This window comes from Leptosomus discolor, chromosome 1, assembly GCF_034619465.1.
Source record: "Leptosomus discolor isolate bLepDis1 chromosome 1, bLepDis1.hap2, whole genome shotgun sequence".
Taxonomy (NCBI): domain Eukaryota; kingdom Metazoa; phylum Chordata; class Aves; order Leptosomiformes; family Leptosomidae; genus Leptosomus; species Leptosomus discolor.
Window position 1 is genome coordinate 219,156,100 of NC_141391.1, and position 16,161 is coordinate 219,172,260.

The 16,161-nt window shown below is 50.1% G+C and overlaps 2 protein-coding genes across 3 annotated transcripts; one reads left to right on the forward strand and one right to left on the reverse strand.

Annotated features, from left to right (window-relative positions):
• Positions 1-817: 817 nt before the first annotated feature.
• RABL2B (RAB, member of RAS oncogene family like 2B) lies at positions 818-11,351 on the reverse strand. Its single transcript, XM_086481241.1, has 8 exons — positions 11,242-11,351; positions 11,098-11,127; positions 10,804-10,883; positions 4,925-5,004; positions 3,847-3,958; positions 1,879-1,976; positions 1,565-1,648; positions 818-1,270 (listed from the first exon to the last, which is right to left on the reverse strand). Exons 1-8 carry the CDS (start codon positions 11,349-11,351, stop codon positions 1,190-1,192), a joined length of 675 nt encoding a protein of 224 aa, XP_086337367.1. The 3' UTR covers positions 818-1,189.
• Positions 11,352-11,547: 196 nt separating this feature from the next.
• On the forward strand, positions 11,548-14,290 carry NME6 (NME/NM23 nucleoside diphosphate kinase 6). Of its 2 annotated transcripts, XM_086475408.1 has the most exons (6): positions 11,548-11,637; positions 11,786-11,888; positions 12,007-12,046; positions 12,498-12,658; positions 12,918-13,095; positions 14,262-14,290. In XM_086475408.1, exons 1-5 carry the CDS (start codon positions 11,548-11,550, stop codon positions 13,082-13,084), a joined length of 561 nt encoding a protein of 186 aa, XP_086331534.1. In that variant the 3' UTR covers positions 13,085-13,095; positions 14,262-14,290. The 2 variants fall into 2 exon arrangements, with proteins under 2 accessions (XP_086331534.1, XP_086331529.1); XM_086475403.1 differs by lacking the exon at positions 14,262-14,290 and having other exon boundaries at positions 12,918-13,118.
• The last annotated feature ends 1,871 nt before the right edge of the window (positions 14,291-16,161 follow it).

Below are 16,161 nucleotides of genomic sequence, written 5' to 3' on the forward strand. Positions count from 1 at the left end.
GGGTGAGGGTGTAGTGGAAGAAGGGGATACAGGTCACATTTGGCTAGAGGGCTTGGGGACAGCAGTTGGAAACTCGAAGTGTCTCAGGCCGGCTACTGGTGGGATCCCTGTGTCTGTGCACAATGCATCAATGAACTTGAAACCAGACTCTGTCATGGCCCAGAAGACAGCTCTTGAAAGACCCAAGGTTTGCACCAATGACTGGGTAAGACCCATGACATTCAGCCACAGATATTACCTGGACTTAATTTCCCTAGTGTTATTTGAGGAATTTATGAACAGGCTGGGGCGTGAAGGTGCATTTATGTTTCACTAGTAAACATCCAATCCTAGTCAGCTGGAAAGGCAGAAAAGGACTGGACTGTGTTCATCTTTATGTATGTGGTGGTGACATACACATGGGTGTGGGTAAAGGCATTGCTCTGTCTATGTCAATCTGCTTTGCCATTCACATTGTGTGTTTGTGTATCTGGTTCTTTGGAACACAGCGTGAGTCTCCTGAACACACACATGGGAACAGCAGCAGCCACATCCATCAGGCTGGGACAGAACAGGCCTCCTGTGTGTGAGAGTCCACCTGATTCAGCTCTAGCTGACCTGAAAGGAGAAATCCCCCCTGTTCAGAAGTGTACTGGATCTGGCTGCTCCACAGCAGAATGGGGAAGGAAACCCAAAGAAACTCTGCAGCAGAGATCACAGGGGTGGGCAGAGAGGCAGCACTGACTGGGCTGTGAAAGCAATGAGGAGGGCTGGCATTGGACTTGCACTATGTGATCACTGGACTGCCTTATAACAGAAGTGCAGGAAGGATGCGAGCTCAAAGCTTTATAAAAAAAAATTCTTTAATGTTTGTTTTCCTCAGGAGGTACCATTAAAGCACCTGGGCAGGGCCCTTCCCTTCAGGTCCAAGAGTGGCTTAACTCCCCTGGCACGCTTTGCCTTGAAGCAGCATGCAGTAACTGGCATCCATGTGGATACTCTTGCCCCTTCCTTCACCGTGATGTGCAGTGGCTAGGGCCGAGTCGAGGAAGGTCATGCAGAGACAGCCCCTCATGAGAAGGTGAGTGGCCCAGGTGCCCATCACCAGAGCTCTCAGGGCGTGAGAAAAATCACTTTCCGCTGTGAAGGCCAGCTCTACCTAGCCCCAGAAATCTAAAGCAAAGGGAAAGACAGACTCAGGGTCCAGGTCTTAGGTGGATGGGGGCTTCTCTTCAGGGCAGCTCTCCTCTTTATCCGACAAATTCTCGCTCTTCTTCTGCAGGTCAAAGCTCTGGAAAGGAGCAGGACAAGGAACGGCTGAAAAGCATGAGAGCAACAGCTACACTCTGCTGTGGTTCTTTCAAACCCATTCTAGGGCAGCAGGGGCTCTTAAGAGAGTCACCACCTCACCCCTTCCAACCTAGACACCAGCAGCACACAAACATTGTGGTGTCACCAGCACAAGGCAAATCTTTCCATGCCTGCTAAATTTCACCCTTTGCCACAGGCTCTGCTTTGCCTGAGGGAAAAAAGAGCAGAGCTGCTAATCCCCTAGAAGCAGTGCAGCAAGTAGAGCCTTTCTTACCTCCAGTTCTTGCATGACCTCGTCCATGAAATCGCCTGCGTTCTGTTTGTAAGCAACTGCCAGTTTGATAGCATCATTGAAGAGCTGATAAGAAGGAGAATGCTTGTCACTCAGCGTAAGGAGCACTGGGTTACTGTAACATATGGAAACTGTTCCCACACCCCAGGAAAAAAAAGCACCTCTGCAACTACCTAGACCTACCAGGACCTCACAAGTAGACAAACAGGTGTACTGGCCCTGTGCCTACAGCAGTCTTCATGTCCTTGGACTGTACTGGGGTCTCATGGATGCTGAGCCAAATAGCTGTGTTTTACCTTCACTACATTGGTGCCATCTGCAGCAGACACAAAGTAAAAGGGCAAACTGAACTTGCGGGCAAAGTTGAAGCTTTTCTGGGTCACCTTCATATCCGCTGGGGGGCAAAAAAAAAGGAGAAATGGTCAGTAAGACATCGCTGTAGGCAGGATGCCAACACATGCAGGAGTGGTGGAACAGGTGGAGACCAGAGTCCAATTTAGCTGTCAATGCCTCCTCATTGTAGTACAAGGCTAGGAGAGTCCTCCCCAAAAGCTATAGGGTTTTAAAAGCAACGGCATCAGCAAACCGTGGAAATGGTTTATCCATGTTGTTGGTTTATCCATGGTGCTTGACTAAATTGTGGTGGGATTCTGACATGCTATAAATGAATAATGCTTTGCAGCTTAGAACATACCCATTCGCTTGCTTTGTGGCAACTATGAATATTTTCCAGGCATGTCCCTATGATTTTTGCTGTGTGTCCACATGACCTGGATGCCATTGCCAGTACTAGACATGCCTCTCCCTCCTGTTTGGCCTTTTTTTAACCTGACCTCCCCACTGCCCTTATGCCATGTTACCTACCTTCCTGTGAGTCAAGGGCAGGCTTGCAGCATACAAATGACTCAACTGTGACATGTTTTTTACTTAACAGGCAGTTATGTCCAGCTACCCCGACCTCAGCAGGCCAGAGGCTTTATTTTAGTTTTGGAACAATCTACTGTGTATTGGCAGGATGTGCTGACATAGCAGCAACAGCTCAAAGTTTGATAGACAGCCTGTGTGCCAGCAGGAGGATGACTCCAGATGATCCGTCTTTTCTCACAGAAGCAACAGCTGAAGTAGTTCAGACTCCAAACGCTTGCCAGCGAGCACTGCCCAGGCAGCTGCTCCCTAGCTCTCCGCAGGGAGCTGGATCAACTATTCTGCAGACTGAGCCTTTGTTAAGAGCTGTGGGCTGATTATTTCCTGGTCCGGGTGGCATACACCAAACGAAGGCAAGGTAGAGGACTCCCTGGGAGCAGCGTCCACTCACACATAGAACACCAAGAGCAGTATTCACCTACACAGAGGTTCTGTCTACAATATGGCTGTCAACACCAAGGACATTTGTCTCGGACTTCCCGTACAGTCCGTGCAATCGGTGGATTCAAGGCTGGTTCGACACATCCGATAGGAAAGGCTTTTATTAGGTAGGATCAATCACACCCTAAACCATACCACTGAATGAAAGGAACTTCCGTAACTGCAGTGGGAGCCCAGACACCTCATTCAGAGGGACACAGCTGTTCATAGCTGCAATGATTTCTACCATGGATGTCAGCAGGGAAGCCCATGTCTGACACTGTACTTGACAGAGAATAGCAGGAGACTGTGGTCCTAAGGGCATGTGGCTCTTGTTGATGTCAGCATTATGTTCTCTCACAGGGTGCAGGAGACAGACCACAACCCAAATGACAGCAATAATGAATGCCTAGCTGGCATTCCTAAGAGGAGGGAATGATTCAGTCATCTGCAGAGGAAGGTGAACAATTTTGGCAGCAGGTATATTGAGTCCCATGGAAACCTGCAGGCTGAATTAGCTATACAAAGGCAGTTACGGACTATACCAGGGGGAAGCCATGTAATAGGTTATGCTCCTTTTCCAGCAAGACATCCTGCAAATCTTGGCTGGGTACTGCTCCAATCAGCTGGGTGAAATGGACAGCGTGGTAAGGACAGAATGGGAAGGATATCCTTTGAATAAACTTTAAATGGATCAAATTTGTATTTTCAATTGCTAGCAAAACAAGGACAAGAGCTGATAAGACAGCATGCAAGGTCAGTAAAGGACCCAGCTATTCGTTTGATAAAATACAGCCCCAAGGGACTAATAATCAAGAACTCATCTCGACCTAAGAGATCAATGACATTCTTTCTCGGCCAGGTCAGAAGAGAATCACATCACAATCCTGAGAGGTTGAAACAAGAAGATATATACTCACCGTCAATTTTGTTGGCCACCACAATGCAAGGAATCTCTGGGCGGAATTCTCTCAGCTCCTTGTACCAGCTGTTTAAGTTCCTGTAGGTGACTTTCCGCTGCACATCAAACACCTTCCGAAAAAGAACCAGCTATCATGGGGCCAACAGCAGGACAGCTCCTGATCAACCCACTGCACCAAACACAAGTATAGAAGCCAGAATTTTCCCAGCAGGACATCAACAAAGGAGACTGGCCTTTGTTAGAAAGGATGAAAGAGAAAAGGGAGAATATCCAGCAAGCCTTGAAACATGCAGCCAGCCTGTTTCTTTGCATGATGCAGGAAACAGTCCCTCATTTTCCTTTACATTCTTATTTGGTACTATGCCAAGTACTCTATCACCCGTGACAGCGAACAAGCACTGGGAAAGATCTGTTCTGCTGAGCAGGGTCTGATGTGAGGCTTCTCTATTTTAACAATTCAGATATCAATGAAGTTGATTGATGTTCCCAAGTGATGAGAAATAGTGGAAAATCAGAACAATGGTACAAACCAAGAGACCTAAGCAGGTTAGGAGTCAGGAAACAAGTCTGATTTGGGCTAATAAATAGGAAACCCAAAGTATAGGAAAATACAGAGGGCAGGAGACCAGAGAAGAACATCTTACGTAGTACCCCTGCAGAACATGTCAGAGCAGTTTTGTACTACATAATCCAATAGTCACATCACAGAGCAAGAAAGGAATGCCCTCTCCCTCGCATCATCTCTGACAGGACTGCTTCTAAATAAGCACATTCTGTTGTACGTACCACCTTACTGGAAACACAGTGACAAAAGTAAGGAAATTTAGAAGACAGCAAAGCCAGGAAATGTAGTAAGAGTGCTACCAGGAAAGACAAAGGAGAGCTAAACATACCCAGCTACACTGGTTTTATCTGGTGAGAGAAGAGAGAACAATATAGGAAAGTTTCTTAAACCACTGGAAGAGACAAGAAATATAAGGCTGTGTAATCATAAAGAGTAACATACAGGCCAAGTGTCAACTGGGATTGTTATTAGTCAAAATTCCACCAGATCACAGCTGAGACACTACCCTTACCATGATACAAGCATGAGCCTTATGGTAATAGGATGCATGCATGCTCTGGAACCTCTCCTGTCCAGCTGTGTCCCAGAAGTCTGTAAGACACAAAAAGCAGGCTTAGAATGACACAGCTTTCCAAGTTCTGTTTTACTCACAACTTAAACCCAGGACACAAAGCCCAGTCCACCTACTCAGGGTCACAAATTAGGTTTCACCTCACTAATCCAAAACATTCCAGGGCTAAGAGATTATGCAGAACTAGGACCTTTTCTTAGATAGGCTTAGCTGAGTTATGCCTACACTGAACACTGCTACAAACACATCAGCAAAAGAGAAGCCATCGGCAGGCATGACTTATAAAAGACAAGAAAGATAAGCTAGTCAAAAGTGCAAAGAGTGATAACAGTGTATAGTACTTTGTGACCAGAGATGACAACCGGAAACAAACCCCAAACTTCTTGAAACAGCTCGATTTCTGACATAGCAATAACGAGCCATGTGCCTGCCATGGGAATGTTCCATCCCCTTTTGCAGACAGTCTAACTCTGCTCTTTCCAAGGGCACCACTCATTCCAGGACTGTGCAGGGTAAGTAAGCCAGCCTGAGACAGACAGGTCCCAACCCATTAAGCACCTTGTAGACTGGGTATCACGAAGCATACCTGAACAGTCATCAACATTTTAATGCCTTTTTCTGCTTGCATGCCTCAGGCAGAGATCTCCCTCCCTCCTCTTACTGGATGTACAGGCTAATATTTGTGTCTTATTTGTTGTATGAATTTACACAGCTTCAACTAGGAACCACCAGATGCAGTTAAACTTCCGCAAGCTAGACTGAAGCATGTGACCCCACCTAAGCTGAATAAGCCCCTTTCCTTAGGGTTTACTTTACACTGAAATTAGTTTCTGACTGGATATTGTATCAGACTTGCAGGATGGTGACTTCTTAAACTGCCCAAAATATAGACAAGTACTCATCAGACCACATTTGCATTCATTTTGGGTAGTTTTGCTTAGCTTCTAAAATTGTCTGATCCTTTTAACATGCCATTTCAGAATCCTCAGTTACAAGGAAAAAAAGAGATGCAGATGCAGATGTTCAACTGCAGCCTGTGGAGGACCCCACACCACAGAAGGTGGATGCGCCCTGAAGGAAGCTGCAGCCCATGGAGAGCACATACAGGAGCTGACTCCTGGCAAGAACTGTGGCCTGTGGAGAGCAGCCCATGCAGGAGCAGGTTTTCTGGCATGTGGCCCATGAGAGACCCATGCTGGAGCAGTCTGTTCCATGGAAAGGACCCATGCTGGACCAGTTCTTGAAGAACTGCAGCCCATGGGAAGGACCGAAGTTGGAGAAGTTTGTGAAGGGCTGTATCCCATGGGAGGGACCCCATGCTGGAGCAGGGGAAGAGTGTGAGGAGGAAGGAGGAGCAAAGGCAAAGTGTTATGAACTGAGCGCAACCCCAACTCCCTACTCTCCTGCATCGCTTGTGGGGACGAGGAGGTAGAAGATTTAGGAGTGAAGTTAAACCTGGAATAAAGGAGGGATGATGGAGGGAAGGTGTTTCTAGTTTTGTTTTACTTCACACTGTCCTACTCTGTTACAATTAATTGTCAATAAACTAAATTAATTTCCCCAAGCCAAGTCTGTTTTGCCCTAATGATGCTAACTGGTAAGTAACCCCCCTGTCCTTACCTCAATCTACGAGCTTTTTCATCGTATTTCCTCCTGCTGTCTCCTTGAGAAGGGGGAGTTAGAGAGTGGCTTAGAGGGCACCTGGTGGTCAGCCAAGGTCAACGCACCACAAACCTCCACCATTTTTCAATGTTTTTACTGAATCACAGGAATAAGAATTAGACACGGTCTTGCTGTAGTGGTTTCAAAAAGGAGTCTTAGTGTAATGTTTCAAATTTGGGTTAGCTATAAAATCTCTGAAATTGATATTCTGGTTTTAGATGCAAAGATCACCTTAGCTGTTTGGAATACAGCCTTCTTTTGAAGCTCATATTCAGCTAAGCACTGTTCATCATCTTTCTTGCCTCCCAGGATGGTTTCTAATTCTCCTTATGAACTTATATGGAACCATATCATAAACCATCCCTGTTTACTTGCATTACTTTATTATTGAAACCATTATTACCAACCAGGTTAGGAACAACGCAACCAGCAAAACAGGTGGGTGATGTTTCACTATATTACGGATAGGAGTTGTTTTTCAGTGTTTCCTCACTCAAAGTGATGATGTACACCGATAAGACTCTGATGAAGAACCATCTCTATCTTTGTAAAACATATTTCAAACATGAACCAACTGAACGGAATTCAGAAGAACCATAAAGAATGACAAGAGATCTAGAAAACCATGCCCTGTGAGAAAGCGGAATAAAGCGAGGTTGCTTACCCTAAAAGAGAGAATAAATAGAATTACAGACTGGTTTGAGTTGGAAGGGACCTTAAAGACCATCTAGTACAACACCCCTGCCATGGGCAGAGACACCTTCCACTAGACCAGGTTGCTCCCAGCCCCATCCAGCCTGGCCTTGAGCACTGCCAGGGAGGGGGCAGCCACAGCTGCTCTGGACAACCAGTTCCAGTGGTTCTTGAGTGTCACCACCCTCAGCATAAAACATTTATTCCTTATGTCCAGTCTAAACTTACCTTCTTTCACTCACTTTCTGTTGCCTTGTCCTGTCACTACAGGCCCTGGTAAAAAGTCCCTCCCCATCTGTCCTGCAGGCCCCCTGCAGGTACTAAAAGGCCGACATAAGGTCTCCCCGGAGCCTTCTCTTCTTCAGGCTGAACAAGCCCAACTCTCTCAGCCTCTCTCCTTAGCAGAGGTGTTCCAGCCCTCTGATAATTTTTGTGAACCTGCTCTAAGAGGTCCTTGTCTTTCTTGTACGGGGCATCCCAGAGCTAGACAGAGCACTTCAGGTGGGGTCTCGAGCGGAGTAGAGGGGCAGAATCCTCTTGCTCGACCTGCTGGCCATGCTGCTTTTGATGCAGCCCAGGTTGTGACTGGCTTCCTGGGCTGTGAGCGCACACTGCCAGCTCGTGTACAGCTTTTTATTCACAATAAAGGTGAATAAAGGTACAGTGTTGAAACATGTAGAAAGCTGGTGCAAACAGTGTCCAGGAAACACAGGAAAAAAATGGTTTACCTTGAATAAAGAAGATTTGCATTAAGTATCAGGAAAGAAAGATTTTCTAGCAGTAAGAACCCTGATATGTTGGAATGGACAGCCTAAGCAGTCTCTGTCATTGGAAGTATTTAAATACATAAAATACATATAGATCAGTGAAGAGTATCACTAAGTAAAGAGTTTCTCCCATGCAGAGATGTGCAAGATGACCTCTCACAGTCCCTTCCAGAGGTGCGATTCTCTGAAAACATGGAAATTGTGGCGATACAGGCAGCAGTAGAGAATTATCCACTCAAGCGTCAGAGTAAGATAATGCTTTTCTTGAACTTCCATCTGTAACACACAGTGAACAATGCTGTGCTGTCAAGAGGCTAATTCACAGAGGTTACAGCAATGATCCATTTGCATAAAAAAATAGAAAGTTAGCACTTGTGGTAAAACTGAAGTTAAGGGATATTTGAGAGTATGACATAAACAGATGACTGGTAAAGCTAGGATACTTGTAGCCTGCCAAAAAAAAATAACAAAGGCTGAGATATCTTTCAGGATAAGATCACACAGGCTGGATATACCCAGAGAAAGAATATAAATATTCTATAAATTTGAAATATAGCAATTGGTACATACACCCAACAGAACTGACCAATCAAAAATACTCAATAAAAGGATGACCAGTAATAGGAAGATTGTGTTAAAATGTATTTAAAAACCGGCAACTGAATAGGAGATCTACTAAAGTAAGCTATGGCATAGACTTTTAGAATTGGTGCCGACAGGCAGCTAAATCCCACTGTAGACTATTTTATAACTAGCATATGGCATGTTTCTTCTCATTTATTTACTATACTGACACAGGAAAGGGGCCTGAAGACAGTCTCATGCTGCAGCTGAACTGATACAACACCTAGCTCGCAAGAAAGCGCAAGCCCACTCTCTACTCTCCCTTCCTTTGCGTGTGCATTTCCACCTGCCCCTTTCACCATCACTGGCGTGCGCAGGCCTCCCTGGTGACATGTTTTAGGAAACCAAATGAGTAGAAACCCATTCACTTATTTTGTGAGCGGCTCACGCACATGGTTAGCGTCCTAAACTGGCTTGACATTGGATGGGAACAGGCCTACAAGTGAATGCTGGTGGTACACAGGGGAAAAGGACTGCAACTTTCATGGGCAGCCAGTTTAACTTCATGATGAAATTTAAATTTTAGCTTAGTTCCATCATGACACTGCATCCTGAGCAACAAGCACTTTGACTAACAGTGACTAACGCAGCTAAACCAGGATTCTCACAGCAATTACTTTGACAGGTATTTAATTCCTTGAAAAAAACAAAGATAATCTTTGACTTAGATATCCCCTTGCCTGGAAGTCAAATGTAAAAGATTACTGGCACAGCTGAAGAACATAGCAACTGAGCAGTGATCTGGCCTGGCAGACGAGGGGAAAGCAGCGGCTACTGTCTGCTAGACTTCAGCACGGCTTTCAGCACTGTCTCCCGTCAGAGCCTCACTGAGAAGCTGTCGATGCATGGGTTGGATGAGCAGACAGTGAGGTGGATTGAAGACTAGAGCGCGGTGATCAGCGGCATGACATCTAGTTGGACACCAGTTCCTTAGCAGTGTGTCCCAGGGGTCAACACTGGGTCCAATCCTGTTCAACATCTTTATTAATGACCTGGATGATGGGGCAGACTGCACCCTCAGCAAGCCTGCAGACAACACAAAACTGTGAGCAATTGCTGGTATGCCAGAGGGTTGTGCTGCCATCCAGAGGGACCTCGACAGACCGGAGAAACGGGCTGATAGAAACTTCATGAAGTTCAACAAGGAGAAGTGCGAAGTCCTCCACCTGGGGAGGAACAGCAGCACCAGTTTATGCTGGGGACCACCCAGCTGGAAAGTAGCTTTGCAGAAAAGGCCCTGGGGGTCCTGGCTGACACCAAGCTGACCAGCAGCCAGCAATGTGCCCTTGCCACAAAGAAGGCTAATGGTATCCTGGGCTGCATTAGGCAAATTATTCCTTTTCCTCTATCAGCACTGGTGAGGCCACACCTGGAGTACTGTGTCCAGTTCTGGGCTCCTGAGCACAGGAAAGATATGGACATACTGGAGAAAATCCAGTGAAGAGCCACAAAGATGATGAAGGGACACGAGCGTCTCTCCTGTGAGGAAACGCTGAGGGCTGGGACCCTTCAGACTGGCGAAGAGGAGGCTCAAGGGGGATCTCATCAATGAGTACAAATACCTGACGGAAGAGTGTAAAGAAGACAGAGGCAGGCTCTTTCCAGTGGTGCTCAGTGACAGGACCACAGACAACGGGCACAAACCGAAACACAGGAAGTTCCCTCTGAACATCAGGAAACACTTTTTCCACAGTGAGGGTGGCTGAGCACTGGCACAGGTTGCCCAGAGAGTTGGGGAGTCTCCCTCCTTGGAGACATTGAAAACCCATCTGGACAGGGTCCTGGGCAACCGGCCCTAGGCGGCCCTGCTTGAGCAGGGGGCTGGACAGAAGGACCTCCGGAGGTCCCTTTCAACCTCAACCATTCTGTGATCCCTTCATTCCCCCATCTCCCTGCCTACAAACCACTATTCAGCACCTCCTTGCCCCCCATAAGGAATACCCCTGCCAGGCTTTTGGGCCCATATACCGCCGCACGTGCCAACAGCGCCGTCGCCGTTTCTCTCTCCCCACGTAGCCGGCACCACCCTGACCCCGGGGCCTACGGGACACCCAGCAGGGCCCCCCCACTTACCCACGAGGACCGCCTGCCCGTCCACCCGAGCGCGGTGCTTGTAGAGCGTCAGGGCGAAGGTGGAGAGCTGCTGGGGGCGGCTGCGCCCGCGTTAAGGAGCCCACGGAGGAGCACGCATCGCCGGCGCCGGACCAGCACCCGCACCCGCTCCCGCGGCCGGGCCCGCCGCCGTTCCCCGGGACGCACCTCCCGCCGCGCCCCGCCGTGCCGGGCCGTGCCGCCGCCGCGGGGCTCCGCGGGCTCGGGAAAACAGACGGAAACCACGTGGGCGCGGGCGGCGCAGCGCAAGGATACAAGCCGTCGATCAGAAACCTCTCCAGCAGCCTGCGGAAAGGGCAGGACACAGCCGTTAGGCCGCGGGACCGACTCGGGCCGCCCCGCCCCCCACCTCCCCGCGGAGAACCGGCCGGGCGGCGGAGCGCCCGCGCGGCCACGCACTTGGACTTGCCCACGGCGCTGTCGCCCAGGCAGATAATCTTCACCGTCTCCTCCGCGCCGGCCGCGGCCTCATCCCAGGCCTGCTCCACCGCCGCCGCCGCGTCCGCCATGGCGCCGCCGCCGCGGCCCCGCTGCTACGCGACACGACGCGCCCCGCCTCAGGCCCCGCCTCGCGGCCCGGCCCCTCTGTGCGCCCCCGAGAGCTTCGCCCCGCCCTTCTCCCCCTTGTTGGTGCGTCACGCGCGCGACGCCCCGCCCCGCCCCCCTGCCGTCACCGGCGCGATGCTGTCCGGCCGGGCGCGCGCCATGGCGACCACGGGTCGCTGCGGGCGGCCGCTGCAGCTGACGCTGGCGCTGCTGAAGCCGGACGCTGTGGCCCACCCGCTGGTGCTAGAGGTGAGGGCTAGGCCCACCGGACCGGACTGGACCGCTCGGCATGGCCTGGCCTGGCCTGGCCTGGCCTGTCGGCCCGGCCCGGCCCGGCCCGGCCCGGGGCGGCCCGGCGGCGCGCGTCCCCCGCCCAGCGCTGCGCCTCTGCCCGCAGGCCGTGCACGAAACCATCCTCAGCAACCGGCTCCTCATCGTGCGCGCCAAGAAGCTGCGCTGCGGGCTGGAGGAGAGCCGCCGCTTCTACCGGGAGCACGCGGGTGAGCGGGCCGGGCCCCGGGCGGGCGAGGCCGCGCGGGCACCAGGCCGGGCCCGGGCAGGGCCGGGGGCGGCGGGGCTGGGCCGGGCTGCGTTACTCGGGCCGTCTTTCTCCCGCAGGGCGGTTCTTCTACCAGCGGCTGGTGGAGTTCATGGCCAGGTACGTGCACGGGGCGCTGGAGGGAGCGCGCCTCGCTCTGCGGGTTGGGCCCCTGTCCTGCCGGGAGATGCTTCGGCACCCGGCGGGGCCCGCCTCGGCGGGGGTGCGTCTCGTCGGGAGTTGGTGCTTGTGGCGTACCGGGGTGGAAGGCTCTGGGCTCGCGGGTGGGGAAGTGTTGGGAGCCAGCTCTGCTGTAGCAACGGTGGTGCTTGGTGGGGTGGCATCCCCAAAGGGTGTGGGTGACGTCGCCGAGGCGGAGGCCGTTCACGCACGTGCTTTGCTTCTGAGCCACGGTCGCAGTGCCTAGTGTCATGGTGGGTCTGCATCCTCTCCCAGAAAGCACTGCATGGCAGCTCCTTGCTTCTTTGCGTTTGCTGTATTCATACGAAGGAAGGAGCTATGCCCTTTTGTAACCTTATCTACTTCTGCTCTTCCCTGGCCCTTTTCTCAGTGGCCCCATGTGGGCTTATATCTTGGCCCATGAGAATGCTGTCTCCCTCTGGAGATCCCTGATGGGACCCACCAAAGTATTCCAAGCCCGAAACAGCGTCCCGGACTCCATCCGAGGAGCTTATGGCCTCACTGACACCAGGAATACCACTCATGGTTCAGGTAGACCTGTCCTTCTTGGCTGAGTGCTGGGCAAAGATGAGCTCAGGGAGGCGTGAATGGTGGTGCTTTGTCTGCCTTTGCTTGCCTTCTGTTCTAGGAGTCAAAGTGAATGATTTGCTCGCTTCTGCAGACTCCACTCAACGCCTGTCCTGGTGTGACCAAGCCTGATGCTTTTCTTTATGGCTTCTGCCCTTGCGTTTGGAACATATTTGCGGTGCCAGACTGGCATCTCTCATCTTCTTTTCCTCTTTTCTAACAGATTCACCAGCATCAGCTAGTAGAGAAATTGCCTATTTCTTCCCAGAGTTCAACGAACAGCTCTGGTACCAGCAGGAAGAGCCACGTCTGCGCTGTGGGCAGGTGTACTACAGTGCGGAGGAGCGTGTCCACCGTGTGTCCGGGGATGAAGAAACAGAGTTGGCCTGAGTTACGTGGGGGTATGGCTCTCTGAGCTGGAAGTAGCTGCTGGGCACACTGTTTGGGTCAGCCCCGCAACACATAAAGCCATGGCGTGTTTTAAGGAGTATGGGGGAGGGAAAGACCTAATGCACGTTACGTTGTGCTGCCCAGGATTATGTTAGTCATGCAGCATACAGGTGCTGGGGCAATTTAGGAAAAACGTCTTGAGTAGCAGTACTCCAGCGTGGTGCAGTGGTCTAGCCATGCAGGTCACTGGTCCTGCGTGTGATTATTTGGATGTGAGCAGTACAGGTGAGCTCATCGAAGGGCTAGGTGGAAAGGGGGTTGCTAGTTCCAGTTAGGATATGGTTGGGCTTGCTGATAGAGGCCTCAGATTCTTAATATTTTCTCTGTTGTGCTACACTATATATTACTCTTAACAGGTCAGGAAGTCAGTGCTGGTGTGTCTGTTGAATTCTGGCTACAAAATCAGCAGCACTGTCTTTCCCTGTAAAATCTTTCTCAAGGTCTTGTGCTGTGCTTCCTCTGTTTGCTCAAGGCAAACCTTGTTGCCACAAAGCAGTCTTGCCACAAACACTTGCTAAATTTCCCCAGCAGTAAATCAAGTTCATGTCCAAAACTAAACCACAGACATTTCTATGAAAAATTCTGGCCCCACTTCATACTGTGAGGTGTCTCTCCAGGTGCTTGGCTCAGACCGTGGCCCCAGCCGATGTGCTTTTGCTGCAGCGCCTGCTGTGGTACCTGCTCCAGACACGCAGTTGTGGTCTGGCTCACACTGCTCATGGAGCGGGTCTTGCAGTAAACACAGACGCGTAGCTCCGTGTGCACCCACCCCACAGAGGGGTCAGGAGCCTGTAGCTCCCAGTGAAAGCCAAGGATATCAAATTGCCCTTCATACCTATAGCAAGCTGCCATACCCATCTGACATGGCTAAAGTGTACATATGTATATATATGTCGATATACTGCCTTGGAGTAGAGCAGGAATTTGGGCAAGAAGGCACAATTGGTATCACAAATGGCTGCGGAACTTCAGCTTTGTATTTCTTCTTGCAATAACTCATGTTTTCAATAAAGTTGACTGTCATTCGGGTAGTTCATATTGACTGCTAAAGCACTGTTTATTTACCTTTTTTCTCCTTTTAATATTTCAACAACTTTGTGTGTATTTTTTTGTCTAGGCTGTGAACATTTCAAAGATGGAAAGTATGTAGAACAAAGACATTCTCCATGTATCGTTCTGCTTCTTGTACATTATGCTGCAATTGATCACAGCAGATATAAACAGCACAAGTGACTGCCTCAAACTTTTAATAGCCCCCTTTGTGCCTTGTTTATGTATCTCACAAAAACATACTGAGCGAGCACTAGGCACTTCATAATTGGCACTGAAACCCTAGTGGCATTTTCTCTGTGGAGAGAAGCCTGTGGGGAATGGGTAGCAAGCGGGCAAACTGGAAACAAGAAAAGTCTCTCAAACTTCAGCCTTCTATTTAAGGCATCTTGTTTAAAGTGCACTAATTGGGCTCTGGGGCACACTTGATGCCCCAACCTGGGCAAGGCCTGGGTGAGAAGCCTTGGAGGGCTGGCTCCATGCAGCAGGAGGATGGAGCTGGCCGTAGGAGGAGGGAGGAACGGAGATGGGGCAGCGGGCGCCAGGCAGTACCAGGCAGCAATCATGCAAAAGTGCTGCTCAGCAGGGATGGGAAAGACCTTCCGTGTCGCTTTCTGAGTACGAGTTGGCCAGGAAGAAACAGCGACCCTAGGGCTGGTGCCAGGACCCCACTTCCCATTCTCCAGGGCTCTGTGTGGGTGTTAGACCTGCCCCAAACCCCCATGATGCAGGGATGGTACCACGGGGTGACAAGGCACTTGACCTTGCGTGATCATGGTGTTTGGGTTTGTGCATGTTCTTAGTGCATGACAAACACCAGTAAATCAGACCAGCTTTGGCCAGTTCTATGGTTGGATCACATAGGTGCAACCCCCATTACCTTTTATTCTGAAATATGAACAGAAGTGGTCAATTAAACTGAATAAAAGCTTGAGGCAATGCAATTTTCTTCAGCCAAAACCCACGTTAACATAAGGAAAAACTTTTTCACTGAGAGGGTGGCAGAGCACTGGGACAGGCTGCCCAGAGAGGTGGTGGAGTCTCCTTCTCTGGAGACATTCAAAACCCGCCTGGACACATTCCTGTGTGTGACCTGCTCTGGGTGGTCCTGCTCTGGCAGAGGGGTTGGACTCGGTGATCTTTTGAGGTCCCTTCCAACCCCAAACATTCTGTGATTCCATGTGATCCTTGTCAAGTGTTAGGGAAAAAAAAAAAAAACAAAACCAAAGAGTCAGACAGTAATCCATTGCCACTCTCCCAAGATGCAGTGTGTGGCTTTTGTCCTATCTTGGGTAGGCCAAATTGGAAATGCCAAATTTTGCTTATTCTTGTTTCTTGCCTGGTCCAGATAAGAGGCAACTCCAGCAACTTATCTGCAATAATATTTCCCTGAGAAAACTCTTTCCCTGAGAAAATCAATGGGGAAAAAAAACCTGAAATATTGTTCTTACAAAACCTGATGAGAATTTAATTCCAGAAACCAGACTTTTACTGGTGGAAAGGAGCCCCTGGTCCAAGCCCTGCTCAGAGCAGGACCCGTTAGCACAGGTTGCTCAGGGCTGTGGCCAGATGAGTGCTGAGTATCTCCAAGGACAGAGTCCATCGCCTGTCAGGACTTGGATCCAGTGCCTGAAGGATTTTTCCCTGACATCCAGTGAGGATGTCACCTGTTACAGTTTGTGCCTGTTGCCTCTTCTCGTCACCATGCAACTGTGAGAAGAGTCTGTATCCATCATCTCCCTCCACTCCCGTTAGGCAGCTGTGGACCACAGTAAGGTCTCCCTTTCACCTTCTCCTTTCCAGGCTGAACAAAGCAGCCTCAGCATCTCCTTGTATGTCCCGGGCTCCAACCCCAGCCACCTCTATGGCCTCCACAGGACCTGTGCCAGTACAGCAACGACTGGCTCGTACAAGGGGGTTGGAAGCTCAGGGCACTCAACTGTATTGATGGTGTAGTAAAGCAGGAT

What these genes read in the sequence shown, in the direction of transcription:
- RABL2B (XM_086481241.1), bottom strand. Translation starts at nt 11,351, where the DNA reads ATGGCGGACGCGGCGGCGGCGGTGGAGCAGGCCTGGGATGAGGCCGCG. An exon ending in ATGGCACCAATGTAGTGAAG is followed by an intron (nt 1,649 to 1,878) that starts GTAAAACACAGC and finishes CCTTCTTATCAG; the next exon opens with CTCTTCAATGATGCTATCAA. An exon ending in AGGTCATGCAAGAACTGGAG is followed by an intron (nt 1,271 to 1,564) that starts GTAAGAAAGGCT and finishes GCTCCTTTCCAG; the next exon opens with AGCTTTGACCTGCAGAAGAA.
- NME6 (XM_086475408.1), top strand. Translation starts at nt 11,548, where the DNA reads ATGGCGACCACGGGTCGCTGCGGGCGGCCGCTGCAGCTGACGCTGGCG. An exon ending in CCCACCCGCTGGTGCTAGAG is followed by an intron (nt 11,638 to 11,785) that starts GTGAGGGCTAGG and finishes CTCTGCCCGCAG; the next exon opens with GCCGTGCACGAAACCATCCT. An exon ending in GAATACCACTCATGGTTCAG is followed by an intron (nt 12,659 to 12,917) that starts GTAGACCTGTCC and finishes CTTTTCTAACAG; the next exon opens with ATTCACCAGCATCAGCTAGT.